A 20,084-nucleotide genomic window follows, 5' to 3' on the forward strand; every position below is an offset into this window, starting at 1 on the left:
CTCTTTTTTAGATTCTTTTCCCTTATAGGTCATTACAGAGTATGGAGAAGACTTCCCTGTGCTATACAGTAGGTTCTCATTAGTTATCTATTTTATATATAGTTGTGTGTATATGTCAATCCCAATCTCCCAGTTAATCCCCCCCTCCCGCCCCCCAGCTTTCCCCCCTGGTAGTCATAAGTTTGTTTTCTACTAAAGTATTCTTAAAATTATCTTTTTAATTATAATTACTGACTATCAAATTTTTACTAACTTTTAAAATATCTTTATTGAGATATAATTCCCCAACCATACAATTTGCCTTTTTTAAGTGTACAGTTCAGTGTTTTTTAGTATATTCACATTGTAGTGCAGCCATTACTGTAGTCAATTTTAGAACATTTTCATAACCTCCGAAAGAAACCTGTATCCTTGGGCAGTCACCTCCAATTTCCTCCCCCCCCACCCCCCATCCCCAGCCTTAAGCAGCCACTAATCTACTTCTGTTTCTGTTTGACATTTCTGGGCATTTCATATAAATAGAGTCATACACTGTGTGGTCCTTTTGTTTGACCTCTATCACTTAGCATAATGTTTGTAGCCTCTTTCAGTACTTCATTCCTTATATGGCCAATAATATTCCATTGTATGGATATGCCGCATTTTGTTTATCCATTCATCAATTGATGGATATTTGGGTTGTTTCCATCTTTTGGCTGTTATGAATAATGCTGCTTTGACCGTTGATTTACAGCTTTTTGCATGGACTTATGTTTCATTTCTCTTGGGTACATACTTAGGAGTGGAAATATTAAATCAAATGGTAACTCTGTTTAACTTTTTGAACTGTCAGCCTGTTTTCAAAAGTCGGTGCACCATTTTATATTCCCACCACCAGTGTATGGGGGTTCTGATTTCTTCACATACTCACCAACGCTTGTTATTATCTGACCTTCAGATTCTAGCCATCCTGGCACCCACTGTGTCAGGGGTCCCCAACCCCCGAGTCATGGACTGGTGCCGGTCCGCAGCCTGTTAGGAACTGGGTGAGGTTGGGGACCGCTGTGCTATGTGGCAGGCATCCTGGTGTGAAGTAGTATCCTGTTGTGGTTTTGATTTGCATTTCCCTGATGACTACTGATGTATCAGTAGTATCTTTTCATGTTTATTAACTCTTACTTAACTCTTAAAATTTAAGTATACTAAATCCCTAATGGAAGCCCTAATCTGGCATTTACATCCATTAGAGAGGATGAATCAAGACATGTATTTCATTAATTATACGCGTGTTTCACATTTAACATACAGAAATTAGCACATCTTATAGTAACTGTAATACGGCTATAATAAAGACAATTTGAAAAGAAAACCCAGTTGGCATTTAAGAAGTTTACTGTTTCTGGTTCCATAGTCCTAGAGCAACCGGTTCAACTAGAAACTAAAGGGTTCTCAAATTAACATCAAGTAATTCCTTCTCTTACAGATAACCAGACTAAATTTTTAAGTGATGTGTGAAGCCTCTTTGCTTAAATAAATCTTTTCTGATTAGTGTGCCAGTACTTGCCAATCTATTTTTTTTTTTTTTTTTTGCCAATCTATTTTATGTCCTAGCCAGTCATGAGGGATTTGATGCATTGTTTATTCTCATTTTTACTTAAAAATATTTCTGTATTTCCTTGCAAAAATTAGTTTATTGGATATTTACTGAAGACTTTTTTTTCTATTACTTATAAACTTTAGGGTTCTGTGTGTCAATTTGCATGGAGTGGGGTATTTAGTTAAAGCTGCCCCATCATTGATAGTTTTTAGACTCACTCTTGTTTGGTGGAGAGAGCTGATGAGAAAAAGCAGTGAAGGCTTTTCTTTTATTCATCTCCATGGGACTTTCACCCCATACAGAAACTGGCTATGGCCAGAATGTATGAATTCAACATAATCTTTTATTATCGTTGTTTGTATGAAACCTACAGTTTAAACACAACTGCATAAATCAAGGTGGTACAAGTAATTTTAAAGATTTCCAGTAGTGTAATCCAGAGTTCTGTATTGCCCCATTCCTTCCACACACACACACCCCCTTTTATTGTGGTAAGAATACTTTAAATGAGATCTACCCTCTTAAACTGCTAAGTGTACGATATTTTTAACTGTGGGAAATGGGGAGTTGCACCATTTCTTTTTAACTTGTATCTTAATGATGTAAAATGACATCTAACAAAATTTTATATTATATATATATATATATATATATATATATGCCTCTTGCTATAAAGAACTAGGGGGAATAATAATCCTATTGACAGATGATGTGTTTTTATAGATTCTGGCATCATTTTATTAATAGGTTATTCCTTTTACTGAGACAGGTTTGCTTCTGTGTAATTTGTTATTGATCTTAATTCAGCCTTCTTGAGTGTCACACAGTATAACTTCTCTTCCCATGAGAGGGCTCTTCAGCTGTTTATCAGACATCCTGTTGTCTCCTGGTCTTTTTCTAAACATTCCTCCCTCCATCAGCCTTTGCTCAAAAGAAGGCGTTTATAGTCCTCTACACCTCCTCTCTGGACATAATCTTATTAGTGTCCTTCCTAGGAGAGTGGTTAAAGAGGGTATTTTAGATATTATTGGACCAGTGAAAAGTATATTAGGGCTGTAGTTCTTATACTTTGGAATTACATACTTGTACACATTTTGTTTGTACTAACTTTTCTGCAACCTTTTACTGTCATTTTCTTCCTTTCATTAATTGAGCTCTTCCACTGACTTACTGGATACATCAATTTGTTGAGATTATTAGTAGCAGGTGTTGATATTTTAAGTAAATGATCTGCATGTATCAGTCACCCCCTCTAAGTAGCCTTTCCTCGCCACAAGATCTGAAGTGTTTCCTGCCACCTTTTCCTCCCCCCATGAGATGGGGGCCACAGCTCTTACTCCCACTCACTCTGCCCTCGATGCCCTGAGTTGTGCCTGCCATCACGTGGGTACTTCATATGTTTTGGATGAAAGAAAGTATATTGAAATTGTTCATTTTCTTGACTATCTCTTTTGATTCTGGATACAACTTTCTAGAGTCAGGACCCATGATTTATTCAACTTTGACTTGATTGCCTAACATAATCCTTGACGCATAGATGCTAGAATTCTGGCTGTATAGGTTAGATAGATTATTTTGAAGACTTACATGGCTAGAGAATGATTGGAAGTGTATAGTGTAGAAGACGTGAGGCTAAAAGGCATGTGGGTCCAAATCCTAGCATCCTTGCAATGCCATGCTCAGAAGTTTTTGGTTAAACAGTTGATACAAATTTAAACATTTTAGAAAAATAGTTGTGGGAGGAGTATAAAAATTGGGAGATAAAGGTAATTAAGTTCTGAATATGTTGATATGCAGGGGGAAGTTTCCTTCATAGAAATTCTCTGTGCTGATGGGATCAGAATTTACCTGTCTTAAGGGGAAACCCTAAAAAAAAACTTTTGCAAATATAACTTGAATATTTTGTTTTAGTTGAAAACATAGGTATAATGCTGTTCAGCAATCTTTTGATGTACGATCATGGCCTTTTTGGGGGGAGTATGAATCACTGACTGTAGTTCACAGTTGTCTTTTTTGCATATCCAAAATGAACCCCTTATGTCCAGTTTGTTTTTTTCAATTAAAGATACTTGCAAAGGAATATGAATGAAGAATCCTTTTAGATTTAATTTTTTTGCTTGTCTCTGTTGGACAATTTCTCGCACTTATCTAATTCAGTGGCCTTTTTAAATAGCTTGCTTTATTACATTTTTCCAAGGCATCCAACTTAGTTTTCAAGAGGAAACCAAAACAAATAAAAAACAAAACACAAACCCAACTCTTTCATTTCGTATATATTGACTGGCATAATGTTTCATTTAAAATGTTTTTGCTTTTTTTTTAACTTAAAGGTGGAACAGATGGCACAAGAAAGAAAAGAATACGCTTATGGGCTAGCTAAGCAGAGATTTCTGGTTATTCCCCAGTATGCACGGTCCCTCCGTATCTATTTTCTAGACACATAGTTACACAGCTAGTGACTGTATTTCCCAGCTATCCTGGTGGCCAAGTGAAGCCAGGAAGCTGGGTTCTGGTCACGGGGATATGAGGAGAAATGAGTTACAACTTTTGGGTTGTCCCCTTAAAGAGAAAGCACATTCCCTCACTTCCTCTACTTGTTGCCCCTCCCACTGACTGCAAGTTCATGTGCCAGTGGGATCCTGAACAGATACACCTAACCTGAGTCGGAAGCCGTGTCATGAAGGTGGCAGAGCAATAAGATAGAAGGTGCTTGGGTCTCTCACTGTATCAAGCTGACCGCAAGCCCTGGACTGCTTTGTGAAAGAGCGATGGAATTCTTTCTCTCGTGTTTAAACCACTTCCACTGCCTGAACCAGAATCCTGATTAAAACTTTAAGGTACCTGTATACTTGCCAAAAGCTTGGCACCACACAGAATTGATTTATTCTGAGTTGGTGAAAGTAGAAAAGGGAATGTGCATCGGATTACGTACGTACTGAAGGGAAGTGTTCAAAGTGGTGAAAGGATGATGTCAGCTCACATCAGATATGAGACATGTGGTCATCCAAGTCTGGTTTAATAATTCCTCTGAACAGGCTATGGAGATAGTGTGTAAAATTTGGGATGTTTGATAGGGGAAAGTGTAATATCCTTGTCTTTTTAAAAATATGCTTAAAAATCATTGCCTGTATATCAATAGTGAGGGTTACAAGAGTTGATTCACACTATTTTCATTTTTATTTAGCCTAAAATCAATTTACTTCCTGCTGATTAGCAGGGAAAATTACAAAATGTTCAATGTTGCTTAAGCCTTGGTCCAATCTGATTACTTAAACAGTCTACTTAGGTAGTGTTCAGATAAAAATGTTTCATCCCTTGTCATCCTTCCTTCCTACTGTTCTAATTGCTGTGGGGGACTGTGAGTGGGAAGGGAGGGAAGAGTGACTTTCTTGAGCTCATTGCAGCGGGAACAGGGTCTAGTCCCTTAGATGTAGTGCCCTCTTCCTCCTCTGATCGTGGAGGTAATGGCTCTCACCTAGGTGCTCCTGGTATCACAGTTGAAGTGTCTGGTGCTGTAACTCATGGCCTGCTTAGAGCCTGCCTGCTTGAGCTGCCTCAAAGTGCAGGCCTCGGAATCTCTCACCTGAGTCTCTGTATGGCTGCGGGCTGGGTGGTTTTCCCACCTGCCATACTGGGCCATGGAGCAGGCCTGGTGTCTGTCTGCTCAGTTTTCACTGTCCCTGAGAACTGGACGTGCCTTGGTTGGGAAAACTCAATCCCAGATGCTCCCTGCCTGAACATGGTGTGGTCCTTTGTAGTGCCGATGTTGATAAGGGCTCCACTTGGGAGAAGGTATGGGGGAGGAATGGAGGCGGGGTTGATCGTGAAACTTTGGAAGTAAAAGTAATTTGCTGTGATCAGAATGTGAGATTTATGTGCATGAGTGATGAGATGGGAACGTGGGTTGAAACAAACGAGATTAAAGAAGATGATCTTATTCAACTTTAATCATTGGAGAGATATGCCCAAATTTTTATAAATAAATTGCATAATTTTGATTCAGTCTTACAGTTTAAAAATTTGGAATTACACAAATGTTTGAGGCATAAAATTGCATTAGTCAGATACAAACATTTTTCAGTGTATTTCTTTCAAGGTACTTTTTTTAGCATGAAGATATATATATCTATATACAGTTTAAAACTACTGTATCTGTTTTTTCTCTATGAATTGTTTATGTCTTTTGTTATTTAGAGTATTGGTGTTTTTCTTGTCAGTTAATGTTAATTCATTGTGAATTTAAAAAATATACATTTTCTTTTTTTGTGGTATCTTTGTGTGGTTTTGGTATGAGGATGATGGTGGCCTCATAGAATGAGTTTGGGAGTTTTCTTTCCTCTGCAATTTTTTGGAACAGTTTCAGAAAGATGGGTGTTAACTCTTCTCTAAATGTTTGATAGAATTCGCCTGTGAAGCCATCTGGTCCTGGAGTTTTGTTTGTGTGGAGTTTTTAAATCACAGTTTCAATTTCAGTACTTGTGATTGGTCTGTTCATATTTTCTATTTCTTCCGGGTTCAGTCTTAGGAGATTGTACCTTTCTAAGAATTTGTTTCTTCCAGGTTGTCCATTTTATTGCGGTAGTAGTCTCTTAAGATGCTTTGTATTTCTGTGATGTCCGTTGTAACTTCTCCTTTTTCATTTCTAACTTTATTGATTTGGGCCCTCTCTCTTTGTTTTTCGTGAGTCTGGCTACAGGTTTATCAATTTTGTTTATCGTTTCAAAGAACAAGCTTTTAGGTTCATTGATCTTTTCTATTTTTTTTTTCATCTATTTCATTTATTTCTGCTCTGATCTTTATGATTTCTGTTAATTTCACGGTTTGTTTATTCTTCTTTTTCTAGTTGCTTTATGTGTAAGGTTACGTTGTTTATTTGACATTCTTCTCGTTTTCTGAGGTAAGCTTGTATCCCTGTAAACACCCCTTTTAGAACGGCTTTTGCTGCATCCCCTAGGTTTTGGACTGTCATGTTTTTGTTTTCACTTGTTTCTAGGTATTTTTAAATTTCCTCTTTGATTTCTTCAGTGATCCATTGGTTGTTAAGTAGCATATTGTTTAGCTTCCATGTGTTTGTGTTTTTTACAGTTTTTTTCTTGTAGTTGATTTCTAATATCCTAGCACTGTGGTTGGAAAAGATGCTTGATATGATTTCAGTTTTCTTAAATTTACTGATGTTCACTTTGTGGTGCTCAGTTTGTGGCCCAGCATGTGATCTGTCTTGGAGAATGCTCCATGTGCACTTGAGAAGAATGTATATTCTGTTGCTTTTGGATGGAATGCTGTAAAAATATCAATTAAGTCCATCTGGTCTAATGTGTCATTTAAGGTCTGTGTTTCCTTATCGATTTTCTGTCTGGATGATCTATCGATTGATGTAAGTGGGGTGTAAAAGTCTCCCACTATTGTGTTACTGTCGATTTCTCCTTTTATGGCTGTTAGTATTTGCCTTATATATTGAGGTGCACCTATGTTGGGTGCATATATATTTACAATTGTTATATCATCCTCTTGAATTGATCCCTTGATCATTATGGAGTGTCCTTTTTTGTCTCTTGTGACAGGCTTTATTTTAAAGTTTATTTTGTATGATATAAATATTGCTACTCCAGCTTTCTTTTGATTTCCATGTGTGTGAAATACTTTTCCCTCCCCTCCCTTTCAGTCTGTATGTGTCTCTAGAACTGAAATGGTTCTCTTGTAGGCAGCATATATATGGGTTCTGTTTTTGTATCAGACTATACTATAAAGCTACAGTAATCAAAACAGTATGGTTCTGGTATAAAAACAGACATATAGATCAGTGGACAAGGATAGAAAGCCCAGAAATAAACCCATGCACTTATGGTCAATTAATCTATGATAAAGGAGGCAAGTATACAATGGAGAAAAGGCAGTCTCTTCAATAAGTTGTGTTGGGAAAACTGGACAGCTACACACCAGTCAGAATAGGCATCATTAAAAAGTCTACAAACAGTAAATGCTGGAGAGGGTTGGAGAAAAAGGGACCCTTCTGCACTGTTGGTGGGAATGTAAATTGGTGCTGCCACTATGGAAACAGTATGGAGGCTCCTTAAAAAACTAAGAATAGAGCTTCTGTATGATCCAGCAATCCTGCTCCTGGGCATATATCTGGAGAAAACTCTAATTCTAAAAGATGCACGCACCCCAATGTTCACAGCAGCACTGTTTACAATGGCCAAGACATGGAAGCAACCTAAGTGTCCATTGACGGATGAATGGGAAAAGAAGATGTGGTATATATATATATCAACATGGATGGACCTAGAGATTATCATGTTAAGTGAAGTAAGTCAGATCGAGAAAGACAGGTATCATATGTTATCACATACGTAATTTAAAAAGCGATATAAATGAACTTATTTACAAAACAGAAATAGACCCACAGACATAGAAAACACACTTATGGTTACCAAAGGGGTTAGTGGGGGAAGGGAGGAGATAAATTAGGAGTTTGGGGTTAACATATGCACACTACTATATATAAAATAAACAAGGGCCTATTGTATGGCACAGGGAAATATTCAATATCTTGTAATAACCTATAATGGAAAAGAATCTGAGAAAGAATACACACACACACACATAAGTGAATCACCTTGCTGTGCACTGGGAAAAAAAAAGAAATCTACATTTTGATACTCATTAATTACTGATAGTTTTCCCTATTCTGTAGTTTGCCTTTCTACTTTATTTATGGTAATTTTTAAAAACATTTGTAGGTTTGGGGACTTTTTAGTTTGTTTTATATTTGCTTGTATATTTAAATCTAGACCACTTTTTAAAAAATTGTCAGCATGAAGGCCTAGCTCTGTATCAGAGAAACCTAACCTGACCACGGCCTAAAGAAGATAGGTGTTTATTTTTCTTGTGTAACGGATCTAAGGTTAGCTAGAGCTGGGGTACTCTGCCTCACATAACCATTCAGGGACCTGAGTTCCTGCCTTCTCATTGCTCTACCATCCCTGGACATTGTCTTAATTCACATGGTTGGAACAAGACCACAGGGACACCCAGTTTCTGGCTCATACGTAGGAACAGGAGAGAGAGAGTCCAAGGCTGCATTTTCCTTTTACACACATCGTGATTTGGTGAGAAATGGGGTGAAGTGGCTACACCTAGCAGCAAGGAAAGATAAGCAATGTAGTCTCTAGCTGCCATGTTCCAAGCCACTACTCTTATTACAATAGAAGAAGGAGAGCACCTGTTTTTTTGTTGTTGTTGTTGGGTTTGTTTGTTTTGTGTGTGTGTGTGAGAACCTGTTTTTAAGGGTCAGTCACAAGCTTCCACCCACTTCTTTGTTTCTTCTGGTCTTCTAACAGAATTCTCCCTTTCCACAATTCATATAAATATTCAGTTACATTTTCTTACGCTTTCTTCATGTTGTATATTCCCCTCCCCTCCCCTCCCGCTCTCCTCCCTCTCTTCCTGTCGTCCAGCTGGTGAGTAAGTGTCTTGTGCTCCTGCCATAGGAGTTAGCTTTGGGGATATCATGGTGACAGAAACCAGGGGCTCTCTTCCCTCATGGCTCATAGTCCAGTGGGTGAGAAGGACATTAAATCTGGTTTTAGGAGGGATCTGTGGACTCTGGGGGCCCTGAGACCATTTTCATAGTAATACTAAGATGTTGTTTGCCTTTTCTGTTGTGTTGTTTGCTCCAATGGTACCAAAGTAATAATGGTCAAACTGCTGAATCATGTCAGTAGCATGAGATTGTACCAGTAGTCATTGTATTCTTCACTACTATGCACTTGTGATTTAAAAAATGCTGAAGTCATAAGCATGATTATTTTTATTAAATCTTGACCATTAAGTACATATGTCTTTAATATTCTGTGTGACCAAATGGGAAGTACTCCCAAACTACTTTTGCATATGCCAGAGCACGTTGGTTGTCTTGAGGAAGAGCAGCTGTGTGATTGATTGAGTTGTGAATTGAACTAGTTGCTCTTTTCCTGGAATACCATTCCATTTTCACTTGAAAGAAAGACTGATAGAAAACTATGGTTAATCCGACTTGGGGATTTGGCAGTTAGTCGGTTGTCACTTCGAGGAAAACAGCAAACAGTATTTGTTGCCAATAATAAAATTTGAGCTTTCAAGCCAAAAAAAAGAAAAAAGAAATTTAAAAACCATGTCCCTACCACTGGGAGCTTGATATCATCCCATGACCTAAAGCTTTTTCTGGTGAAATTATGTGTAATATTAAAAAGGCAATTTAAAAATAAATGCTCTTTTTTTTTATATTGAAAATATGTCAACATTCAGTTCTGCATAAGTCAGTGAACTAATTTCCAAATCAGACATGGGTAAGGGATCCATTCCAAGTACAAGATAGACCAGTGGATTTTAAGCTACCAAAGTATGAAAAGTTCACAGAAATCCATTATAACCAAACTTTAAGCTACCCTTTTCAAAGTTTGGTATAGAATCAAAGAAGACTATCCACAATTACCTGCAAATGCTATTAAAATGCTCTTTCATTTTCTAACTACATTATTATGTGAAAATGGATTTTCTTCATTCAACCAAAGTAATACGTTGTATCCTATTAAATGCAGACATAGATAGGAGAGTTAAGCTGTCTTTTAATAAGCTATTTGCAGAAATGTAAAACAATATTACTTGTCTCACTTTCAGGGGGAGGAGGGAAATATAAATATTTCATAAAAATAATAGTTTGTTATAGCTCGGCAGCAACTTAATCACTATAATAATTCTGATTGCAATCAAGAAAAAAGGAGGAGACCTTTCTTCTACCTCCCTGGTTCTCAGAACCCCTTGGAGGGATTGTTATAACACAGACTGCTGGGCCCCACTCCCGGAGTTTGAGTCAGTAAGTTCTGGGTGGGACCTGAGAATGTACATTTCTTAAGTGTTGCTGATACTACTGGTCCTTAGATCATGCTTTGAGAACCACTGTTCTAGCTGTTTCTTTGGGTTTATTGGACAAACCTGATTAAGCTGCCATTTGAGGAAAGATAAGTAGTACAGGTGTAGAGCTCATGGCTGGAAGCGTCCTTAGGTGTCAGAAATTTGGGAATTAATTAAAAATTAAGCAGAAGAGCATGTCAAGAATTATTCAGTACCTGAGACTTTACCCTACTTACAAGCTAACAAGTTAGCTTACCCCAGTTTCTTTTTTCCTTTTTTTTGGGGGGGAAGGGGGGGCACACCACGCGGCTCACAGGATCTTAGTTCCCCAACCAGGGATCGAACCCGGGCCCATGGCAGCGAGAGCATGGGGTCCTAACCACTGGACTGCTGGAGAATTCCCACCCCAGTTTCATGGTTGCTGGCAGAAGACATGAGAGTCCTGGTTCAGAGACAAAAATGACTTTATTACAGCAATTGCAGTTGCCAGAGCATCAGCCTTTATGGCAATTTACCCAGCCCCAGTTCCCTAAGGGCAACACGAAGAGAGCCATGGCTGCACAAGCAATGGGTTATGTTGCAGTAGAGGAGCCCTTAAGTTAGGGATCCCCAGTATTTTTTTCATAATGTGCAGTAAGCCCGCCTGATCTTTGTCCCAGAGCATGTTATCTTTATAATGCTAGACGACAGACAGACCTGCTCTCTGTTCCAGAGGGAAGCATTATCTCTTGTTTTCCAAGACTATTCTCTATATAAACATCTTTGAAAAGGTGGTTGAGAATAAAGGCAGTCGGTGCCTCTGCTCACATATGTTCAGAAATGTGAGAGAGACCCATGGAGAATTGTAGGGCAACATAGGAAAAGTTGAGAGTTTGTATATGTTAATTATTTACTGGTCCTTAATAGTAAACCGCTGAGCAAAAACACGAGAGCAGTTAGACTTGAGTTTTAGACAGTGCAGTGTATGGCCCCCTGATGAAGGAAAACCTTTCCCCCCTGTGTAGTTCTAAATTATTTTCACAAAAGTGTGTAACTGTCATTGGGAACAAAGTTCCTTATGCTTTATAGGTCTTCTATGAACTATAAAACCAAACAATTTTATAACATAATGTATATGAACATTTAAAAAGTAAAGTTAATATGAATTTAGTAAGACAAATAATGATGGTTGGGTTGGCCAAAAAGTTCGTTCGGGTTTTTCTGTAACATGTTACAGAAAAACCCGAACGAACTTTTTGGCCAACCCAATATAAGTCACAATAAATTGTACTTACAGTATGACTCTTGGAGTAAGGCATCCCTCTTCTACAGTGGGCTATATAATGACTGATTTTCCCACATCTTTTCTCCTTCTGAACTTCTGTAACTTTCTTTTGTAAAGCAGGCAGTAATTATCATTTGACCTTTACTTGCTGCAAATGCATCATTAACCTCCTTTGTTTTTCCTTCATTAGCTAAAGATAATTAAAGTAATACTGTTTGGCACAGGGTCAGTCCAAAACTCTTTTCGGGTCCATGTGACAGAAAGCAAACTCATAACTGACTCATAGCTTGGAAATCAAATTGAAATTGTCTTCAGTTCTGACTAGAGTGATATATTTTCTCCTTTTCCCAGGTCAGTCCTAGTTTATGCTTGTGCCCCCTTTAACTCTCAACAGTGTTTCACTCTGGATGGTCAATTGTAATATGACTCCCTAAATATGACTATATCTAAAGGCTCAAGGGTTGCTGTCTGGCTTCTCTTATCCTAGTTTTCTCTCAGTGCTGCTTCCCTCTGTTTTGGCCCCATCCTTTAATGGTGTTTTCCATGATGTGATCATGGAAAATGACTTCTGTGGGCCAGATTTCACATTGTGCTTTGAGTGCTGTGATTTTTTTTCTTGATAATTTTCACATAAAAGGCCAGGGAAAATCTCTGGCACCTAGATCTCATTCCTTTCTTGGAGGAAAAAAAAAAAAAAATCAGTGTATCCAAAGTGATTATTTTGTTAAGTTTTTAGTATGTTTTATGTATATTATATATAAATATGTTTACATATATTAATTTGTAAAATGTTCTATTTGATGGTTTGTATAAGACGTATAAGCATAGGGAATTTTACTCTCAAACACAACTCGGATTGGCCTGCTGGAAACACATGGCCGTTTCTTTGGATAGGGTGTCTAGTGGTTGACAGCCAAACCAGGTAGACTTATGGATGGATAGATTCTCAAGCAAGGTACAATGTTTGGCACTTGCTTGAGTATCTCAGGCACTATAAACACAAACTCAAATATAGATCCTGAAATTCAGTTAGATAGAGGCATTCAGATGACTCAGCATTTCTTAAATTATTCTTGTTATACAAATAAAAACACTGAATTAAAATTTCTTGCAGCAAACTTGTAGACCCCGAAGAGTATACTTGTGGCCCCCAGTCCTCTATCCTTCCTTACCCTCACCGTGTGAGTCTTGAGACTCGACTCGTAGAAACATTCATCTCTCAGTTCAATTAGTTGCTTGTGTGGTCACTTTGACTAGGCTGCCAGGAAAAAGCTTCCTGTGTTGCCCACAATTCTCCTTTCTTTTGTTCTACCTGGATTCTAGAGTAGTCTTGTGTGTGTAATCATCCTTGTGCAATGTAATAGTGTGATCCCTATCTCAGACATGAATGGCTCGGGGAGTAATTTTATGGGGAGTTAATATTTGGAGAAAGGGGATCATTTGGGGGAATCTAGATTCTGCTGTTTACAGTCATTATTTTTATATCCCAGAATGTAAGATATAGCCTATTAATACATATATATTTATATAAATGTAAGTCCAGAGCTTCTCACGGCTAAATAATAAAGATTTCTAGACTGTTACCCATGTTGGGGAATTATAATTAAAAACAAAGTCTTCTCCCAACCCAGAAATCATCTTCACAAAGGTAGTGGAGAAAGAAAACATTTTTTTATTGAATGGATTGCATCACAAGCAGTCCATTAAGAGACTGCAAGACAGAAAGGTGTGCCACCCACTTAACATAGCCAAGCTGATTCAACCGGTTACGGTTACGTACATGTTTTCGAGATAAATGACAACTAGTCCCTAAATGAGAGGCTTTACAACACCTTATGTCACACACAGTTCATCCTAACTTTACCTGGTAATTGAGGTAACCATCTTTTAGCTAATTGACCTTATCCAGAAGAGAAACAAACTTATCTTATGACAAGAGGTAGTTTTGCAACTTGGAGCAAGACACCCACCCAAGTTAGACTCCTACCTACCTGCAGAACTGGAAGATAGGGGTGCTATCTCCTGTGATGTTTACCTTTCAAAGAGATGGTTCTCAGGTCCTTGAGAAAGACATTCTTGATCATAAAGCTGACAAAAAAGGCCTGTTTAGTTTTCAAAAGGGTATACAGTTGTCCCTTGGTATCTGCAGGGAATTGGTTCCAGGACCTACCACAGATTCAGCTAACCTCAGACTGCGTAGTGCTGTATGAATTTATTGGGGGGAAAAAAAAAATCCACGTATATGTGGACCCATGCAGTTCAAACCGAGGTTGTTCGAGGGTCAACTGTATATACGTTTCAAAGAGAGGAGAAAGCACTTACATTTAAAATTTTTCTAAAGTAAATGTCCTAAGAAAAAGGGAGGGAAATCTTCCTTTACTTTCAAGGGGGATAATTAAGCCTGTTATTTTTAATTAATATTTGCCCTTGCATCCTCTTTATTTGCTTCTATCTTAAAAATAAGGACCTTGATCTTATTAATCTTACAGTAGCATTATGATAAGCAGAAGCGACTTTAAATGCACTTGTAAATTTGGTTTTATTCCAGTTTAAACTGAATTGTAATTTTGTCTTATTGAATGTAAAAATGGTTTAATTGTACGTAAGAGTTGGGAGTTTTTAAAAGTGGAGTAGTGGTGTCAGGAATTCAGGTAAGATGACTTTGACTGAATCACCATTTTCATGCTGAGCAGCCTTGATGTTAGGCAGCTGAAACCAGTAAATAAATGATATAAATGTGAACCCAAGCAAAGATGGATAAAGAATATTCTTGGGGTGGGGGGGAGTATGTGTTTTCTGAGGTCAGAGGTGTTTTCTTTTTTCTTTTAAACCTCGCCACAGGTAAAATTCCAAATTTCTCTAGACTGCCCCTCAACAAAAATCAGGGGTGAGCCCTGTTTGATTATCATTTTTATAATGGTAACTTATATCATTCTGTTCAAGGACTTATAATCTAGCCAAGGGGTTACTTTACTTAGACCTTGATTTGCTTTTAGTCGTTCCCCTCCCTCGTCCTTCTCCGTGTCCGCACTTGATACGTTTTGCTTTTCCGAGCCCCGTTAATAAGCGGCCCTGTGTGTGTAGCCCGGAGCCGCAGGTGTAGCCCGGAGCCGCAGGCGAAGCCCTGCCCGCGTTACTGTGGTGATGGTCCTTTGCCCTCCCATTATCTGTGTGGTGCCTTATCAGGCGCCCAGCTCCACTTCACACACCTGCTGGGCTCCGTATTTACTCTCAGAGATGCAGTTTTCCATCCGCCACTTCCTCCTTAAAGAGAGGTCTGGGGGATCCCCCTCAGTGGCTTCATGGTTCCTGGCCCACTGTGGCCACACTGCACACACTCTTGCCCTGGGGAGCTACATCCTCCCTTCCCACTACCCTAGAGTCTCGTTCATTTCACAGCCACCAGCTTGTCAACAGTTACTTTACAGGCCACCTAGTCACCTTGACCGTCTCAGCTTTGTGACCGCAACGGTCCCACGCTTTGATCTTTCCTGACTGATCCGTGTTACATATTCCTTGTTTCTTCTTGAAAGAAAGGTACTCTCACTCTTTTAATCTTGCCTATGGATTGAACTGAAAAGCAATAGCTGCCCAGCTGAGTACTGCTAGGAAAATTTACCCTTTTCTCCTTTCTCCTGCCTCCACTACCTCTGAGGGGTTTTTTGTTTGTTTGTTTGTTTTGTTTTGTTTTGTTTACAATATTGCTTCCTGTCAGTCTCTCAAACAGGACTGTGCTGACTGAGATTTCTAGAGGACCACCTTTAACTCTTTCCTGTACGCTGTGTGGAAAGAATACCAGTGTTTAGAATGCTGGAACCATAACCGCGCAGCATTTCTAATTTTCCTGTTAGGAGTCTCTGCATGGAAGTAAGAATTGAAAAGTAATTATATAAACTGCTAAATTATGAAAGTTTTTTTCCCCAGTACTTCTGTCTTTAGGAAATCAGTACCTTGTCTAACTAGCAAAGAAATTAGGTAGAAATCCAGCCAATAACACCGCCATCTCCACTCCTTAATGTTAAACATATTTCAGGATTTTTTGGAACCTCAAGCCATTGACTAGATGCTCATTGTGGAGTAAGCCTCTCAGTGTCCCATGTCACCAGCTATTGTATGAGATAGGAAGTGAGTTAGAATTTAAAGATAATGTCTAACATTAGGAAAACTTGCTTTTTTCTCAGTAAGATTGAAAAATTCTCATCTGCGTACACAGAGTTCAGCTGGTAACCATCTTATTCTTTGCTATTTCTGATTTTCCCCTTGTATGGCTCTCAGACCTCACGAGCTTGTATCATGTGAGCCTTTCTCTGAACCTCTGAGTTGTTTCACTAACAGAATGGGCCATGGGTGGCTGTTCATCGAAGCTCACTGTGCGTGTGGAATCACCACCCCGTGAATGGATGTTGGGATCTAAAATGTCCTATCAGCAAAACACGGCTGCTGCCGAGTCAACTTGCCGTGCCCTAGAAGCACAGAGGGCCCCTGCTGGAAACTGCCGAGGGTGTGTTACTTGGGCGGACTTCTCTTGAATTAGAGAAATGTGTGAGCCATAATGCCTACGATTGTGCTTTTCATAGAGCCAAGTATATTGTTGTTGATTAATATATAATGGGTTGTTTATCTTGGAGTTGTTTGTATTGGCAGATGCCCTGCCAAGATTCAAAGGCTGTCTGTAGATGAATAATGCCCTCATTGTTTATTCAGCGCCTGCTTTTCTACTTAATATGCAGCTATCTTGGGAAAATTTCTTGAATATCAAATCACAAGTAAAATTTAAGCAGTTTTTCCCCCAGGTTTTCAAATAGGCCATTTAACTATGCCTTATTCTCAGATGCCTCTGATGGTTTGGATGTGTGTAGCTGGAGGGGGAAGGGGAGAAGGGAATGAGGCCCAGAAGTTTGCCATCTAACTGATCCGTCACATTAAATACATTAAATACATTCGGGTACATTTCTGGTTGATTGTGTGTCTAGCACAAGTTAGCTGCTGAGCATTCAAGTAGAAAATGTTCAAAGGGAGAGGCAACAGGGATCACAGCGGGAGTGGGTCAGGAAAGGCTGAGGAAGGAGATAGGTTTGATGGTTGGTACAGTATCACCAGTGTAGCTCTAGGAAGCAGAACAAATTACGCTTTGGCAGGAGGAACAGTATGTTTGAAAATTGGTGGCGTCGTCAGCAGTAGGTGTTGTCAGTACTGTAAGTTCAGTGACACTGGAGCATAGAGCATGTAGCAGTGGCTCCGGAAAAATGGGAATATGAGGCCTAGATAATGAAAATCCTGAGCCCTGTCTCTCAGACAGTAATAACAGCTCCATGATCTATAGCCCTGGCCAAAGACAGTATGAAGCCAAACAATAGACTTGTCATACCTTCCTTGTTTTGTGTCCTGTGCTCAGATGTTCACAGTATCTAGAGGGCTCTAATTTTATAAAGGGCCATTTGGTTAGTGATATTTTCATGTTATGATGGCATAATTCTAGAGACTCAAATTGTGAGGAGGTCATGAATATGTAGAGTGAAGGAGAGTGTTGAGAATGGGTTTATGACAGGGAATAAAGAAAAACATAGGGGGAGACATTTCTGCCATACCATTGCATCCCCACTGTTAGTGAAGCATGTCAGCAGTTTGTCACTTGTTCAGTAATGGTGGTTGACTGTGTAATGTGTGAGAAAGCTATTTTATTATAACATAATATTTAAAAATAATTTTCGTGGTTTCTTGGCACCACTGGGCTGTCCACTTCACATGAGGCAAAGGTTAAAATTATGATAATTGGCCAGACAGTTAAACATCTTCAAGTGGGGAGCAAAATCTTGAATAAAATTTATTTATACTGCTTCAGTGTAAGTTATAGAAGAAAGAATTTTTTTAATACTTCAGGGAATTCATAAAAACATCGATGAAAGCATTTTTTTTTTTAGCTGAGTTTAAGAATTATGATGTAATAAACAGATGGGACTTATTTTTAAGAAATTTTCTGTATGTTTGGAAACCAATAAAGATCATTTTGATATAAAAAAATTCAATCACAGATGTAAAAAACAAACTTGGGGGAAGTGGGGGGTAGATTGGGAGATTGGGATTGATATATACACACTACTATATATAAAATAAATAAGGGCCTACTGTATAGCACAGGGAACTCTACTCAATACTCTGTAATGACCTGTGTGGGAAAAGAATCTAAAAAAGAGTGGATGTATGTATATGTATAACTGATTCACTTTGCTGTACAGCAGAAACTAACACGACAGTGTAAATCAACTATACTCCAATAAAAATTTTTTAAAAATTAACTGTAAGAGACAGAGAGAGTGTGTGTTGGGAGTTGGATATACATAAGTGATAAAATTAGAAATCCCTCATTTATTTTATTTCCCTTTTTTTAGGTGCTGGTGAATCTGGGAAAAGTACAATTGTGAAGCAAATGAAGTAAGTAGATTTAAAACATTAAATTTTTTTATGTTTACGTGTACTGTTCCATCAAAGGAAGTAAGTGTTACCTTTTTTCTTTTGTCTCGTTAGAATCATCCACGAAGCTGGTTATTCGGAAGAGGAATGTAAACAGTACAAAGCAGTGGTCTACAGTAACACCATCCAGTCAATTATTGCTATCATTAGGGCCATGGGGAGGTTGAAGATAGACTTCGGTGACTCGGCCCGGGCTGTAAGTTACTAAAGTCCTTGGAGCAGACCTGATGAGTAAAAAAACAACTTGCATGATTAACATCATATTGTATAACATAGATTTATCAACTGTCTCAGGACCAGAAGGATGGTAGTGAGTGAAGTAGGTCAGAAGCTTTAGAAGTGAGTGAAGTAAGAATACACAGGTTTGCATAATCTTCCCTTTAGAGCTAGGATACTTTCCTTATCCATAAGATGATTGGGATCACTTAATATCCATTGCAGTGTTTTCTATATAACATGGCATATTGGGCACCTCTGTATCTCCATAGCAGTTTTTAGTAGTTACTACTGAGTTTAGTAAACTGCCTACACTGGCATTCTTCAGAATTTGTTTTTATGATTTGGAGTGCTGAAATTGATCTAATTATTTGCATTCATGCCCAGACTAAAAAGCAATCTAGTCTCAGATAATGAAAACAGTATACAAGTTTGCTAATCTTTGGAATCAGAAAATACTGGCTATTAGAAAACATCTTTCAGAATTTCACAGCTAGGACCTTAGGAGACAAGCTAGTTTCACGTCTTTATTTTATCCGTAAAGAAACTGGAACCCAGGACATTACATGATAGAAAGATTGCCACACGGTGGTAACCAATGCAGTGTGCCTGTGCTTCCTTGTTTGGCCCAATGTGTAACTTATTTTCAGTTTGATTGGAAGTAGGCCCAGCCAGTCCATAGGGTATTTTCTCTTTCTCCTTTTCCCCCCGTCCCAGTTTGCTTGCTTAATCTGTTTGTTTCAAGTTTTATTATTATTTTATTATGGTTTGTTCTTCACTGATTCTTTTTTTTAATAACTGATATAAAACTTGACCTTCCCAGAAACCTTTAACTGAATCTCTAGATTAATTTTTAATATTTTTGTACAAAGTAGATTTATTATTACTACTACTACTGTTACCCCTTTTTATAGTTCCCTTTTATTTTTATGTGTTCAATATGTGTGTGCTATCTCCCTGATAATACTATGAAGATTTTTTGCATAGAGACCGTAACTTTTTGTCTTCTTAATGTCTGCTAGGTTTTTATTTTTACGTAGAGGCTCAATGTGTGCTTAACAGGAAAAAAAAAATGAATGAAAGCAACGTTAGAGAACATACATTGGAGAAATCTGTAAAGCAAATCTGGTTTATTTTTTATAATAAGTTAATCTAATATTTCTTTATAAGTTGCTAGGCCATATTAATTTACTAAGCTTTTCCTTTTGAACAAAAATTAAAAAGCTTAGTGTAATGAATTAAAATTTTCAAATAGATTTCAAGATCATTTTTGTTTTTTTTTTTTTTTTAAATTTTTTATTTATTTATTATTTATGGCTGTGTTGGGTCTTCGTTTCTGTGCGAGGGCTTTCTCTAGTTGTGGCAAGCAGGGGCCACTCTTCATCGCGGTGCACGGGCCTCTCACTATCGTGGCCTCTCTTGTTGTGGAGCACAGGCTCCAGACGCGCAGGCTCAGTAATTGTGGCTCACGGGCCCAGCTGCTCTGTGGCATGTGGGATCTTCCCAGACCAGGGCTCGAACCCGTGTCCCCTGCATTGGCAGGCAGATTCTCAACCACTGCGCCACCAGGGAAGCCCTCAAGATCATTTGTAATAATAATTCATAGCATTCTTCTAAATTATCTTATCTGAAATAAGATTTGATCACACCCAGACAATTTTTGCC

At 38.3% G+C, this 20,084-nt stretch overlaps 1 protein-coding gene across 3 annotated transcripts in view; it reads left to right on the forward strand.

Annotated features, from left to right (window-relative positions):
- Nucleotides 1-20,084, forward strand: part of GNAI1 (G protein subunit alpha i1) — a 231,356-nt gene that overhangs the window by 177,543 nt on the left and 33,729 nt on the right. For all 3 annotated transcript variants that reach the window (XM_061198473.1, XM_061198474.1, XM_061198472.1), the window contains 2 exons: nucleotides 18,122-18,164; nucleotides 18,258-18,399. In XM_061198473.1, the coding sequence (XP_061054456.1) occupies nucleotides 18,122-18,164; nucleotides 18,258-18,399 (185 nt within the window). The remainder of the gene's footprint in view (nucleotides 1-18,121; nucleotides 18,165-18,257; nucleotides 18,400-20,084) is intronic.

Source organism: Eubalaena glacialis, chromosome 8 (assembly GCF_028564815.1).
Source record: "Eubalaena glacialis isolate mEubGla1 chromosome 8, mEubGla1.1.hap2.+ XY, whole genome shotgun sequence".
Taxonomy (NCBI): domain Eukaryota; kingdom Metazoa; phylum Chordata; class Mammalia; order Artiodactyla; family Balaenidae; genus Eubalaena; species Eubalaena glacialis.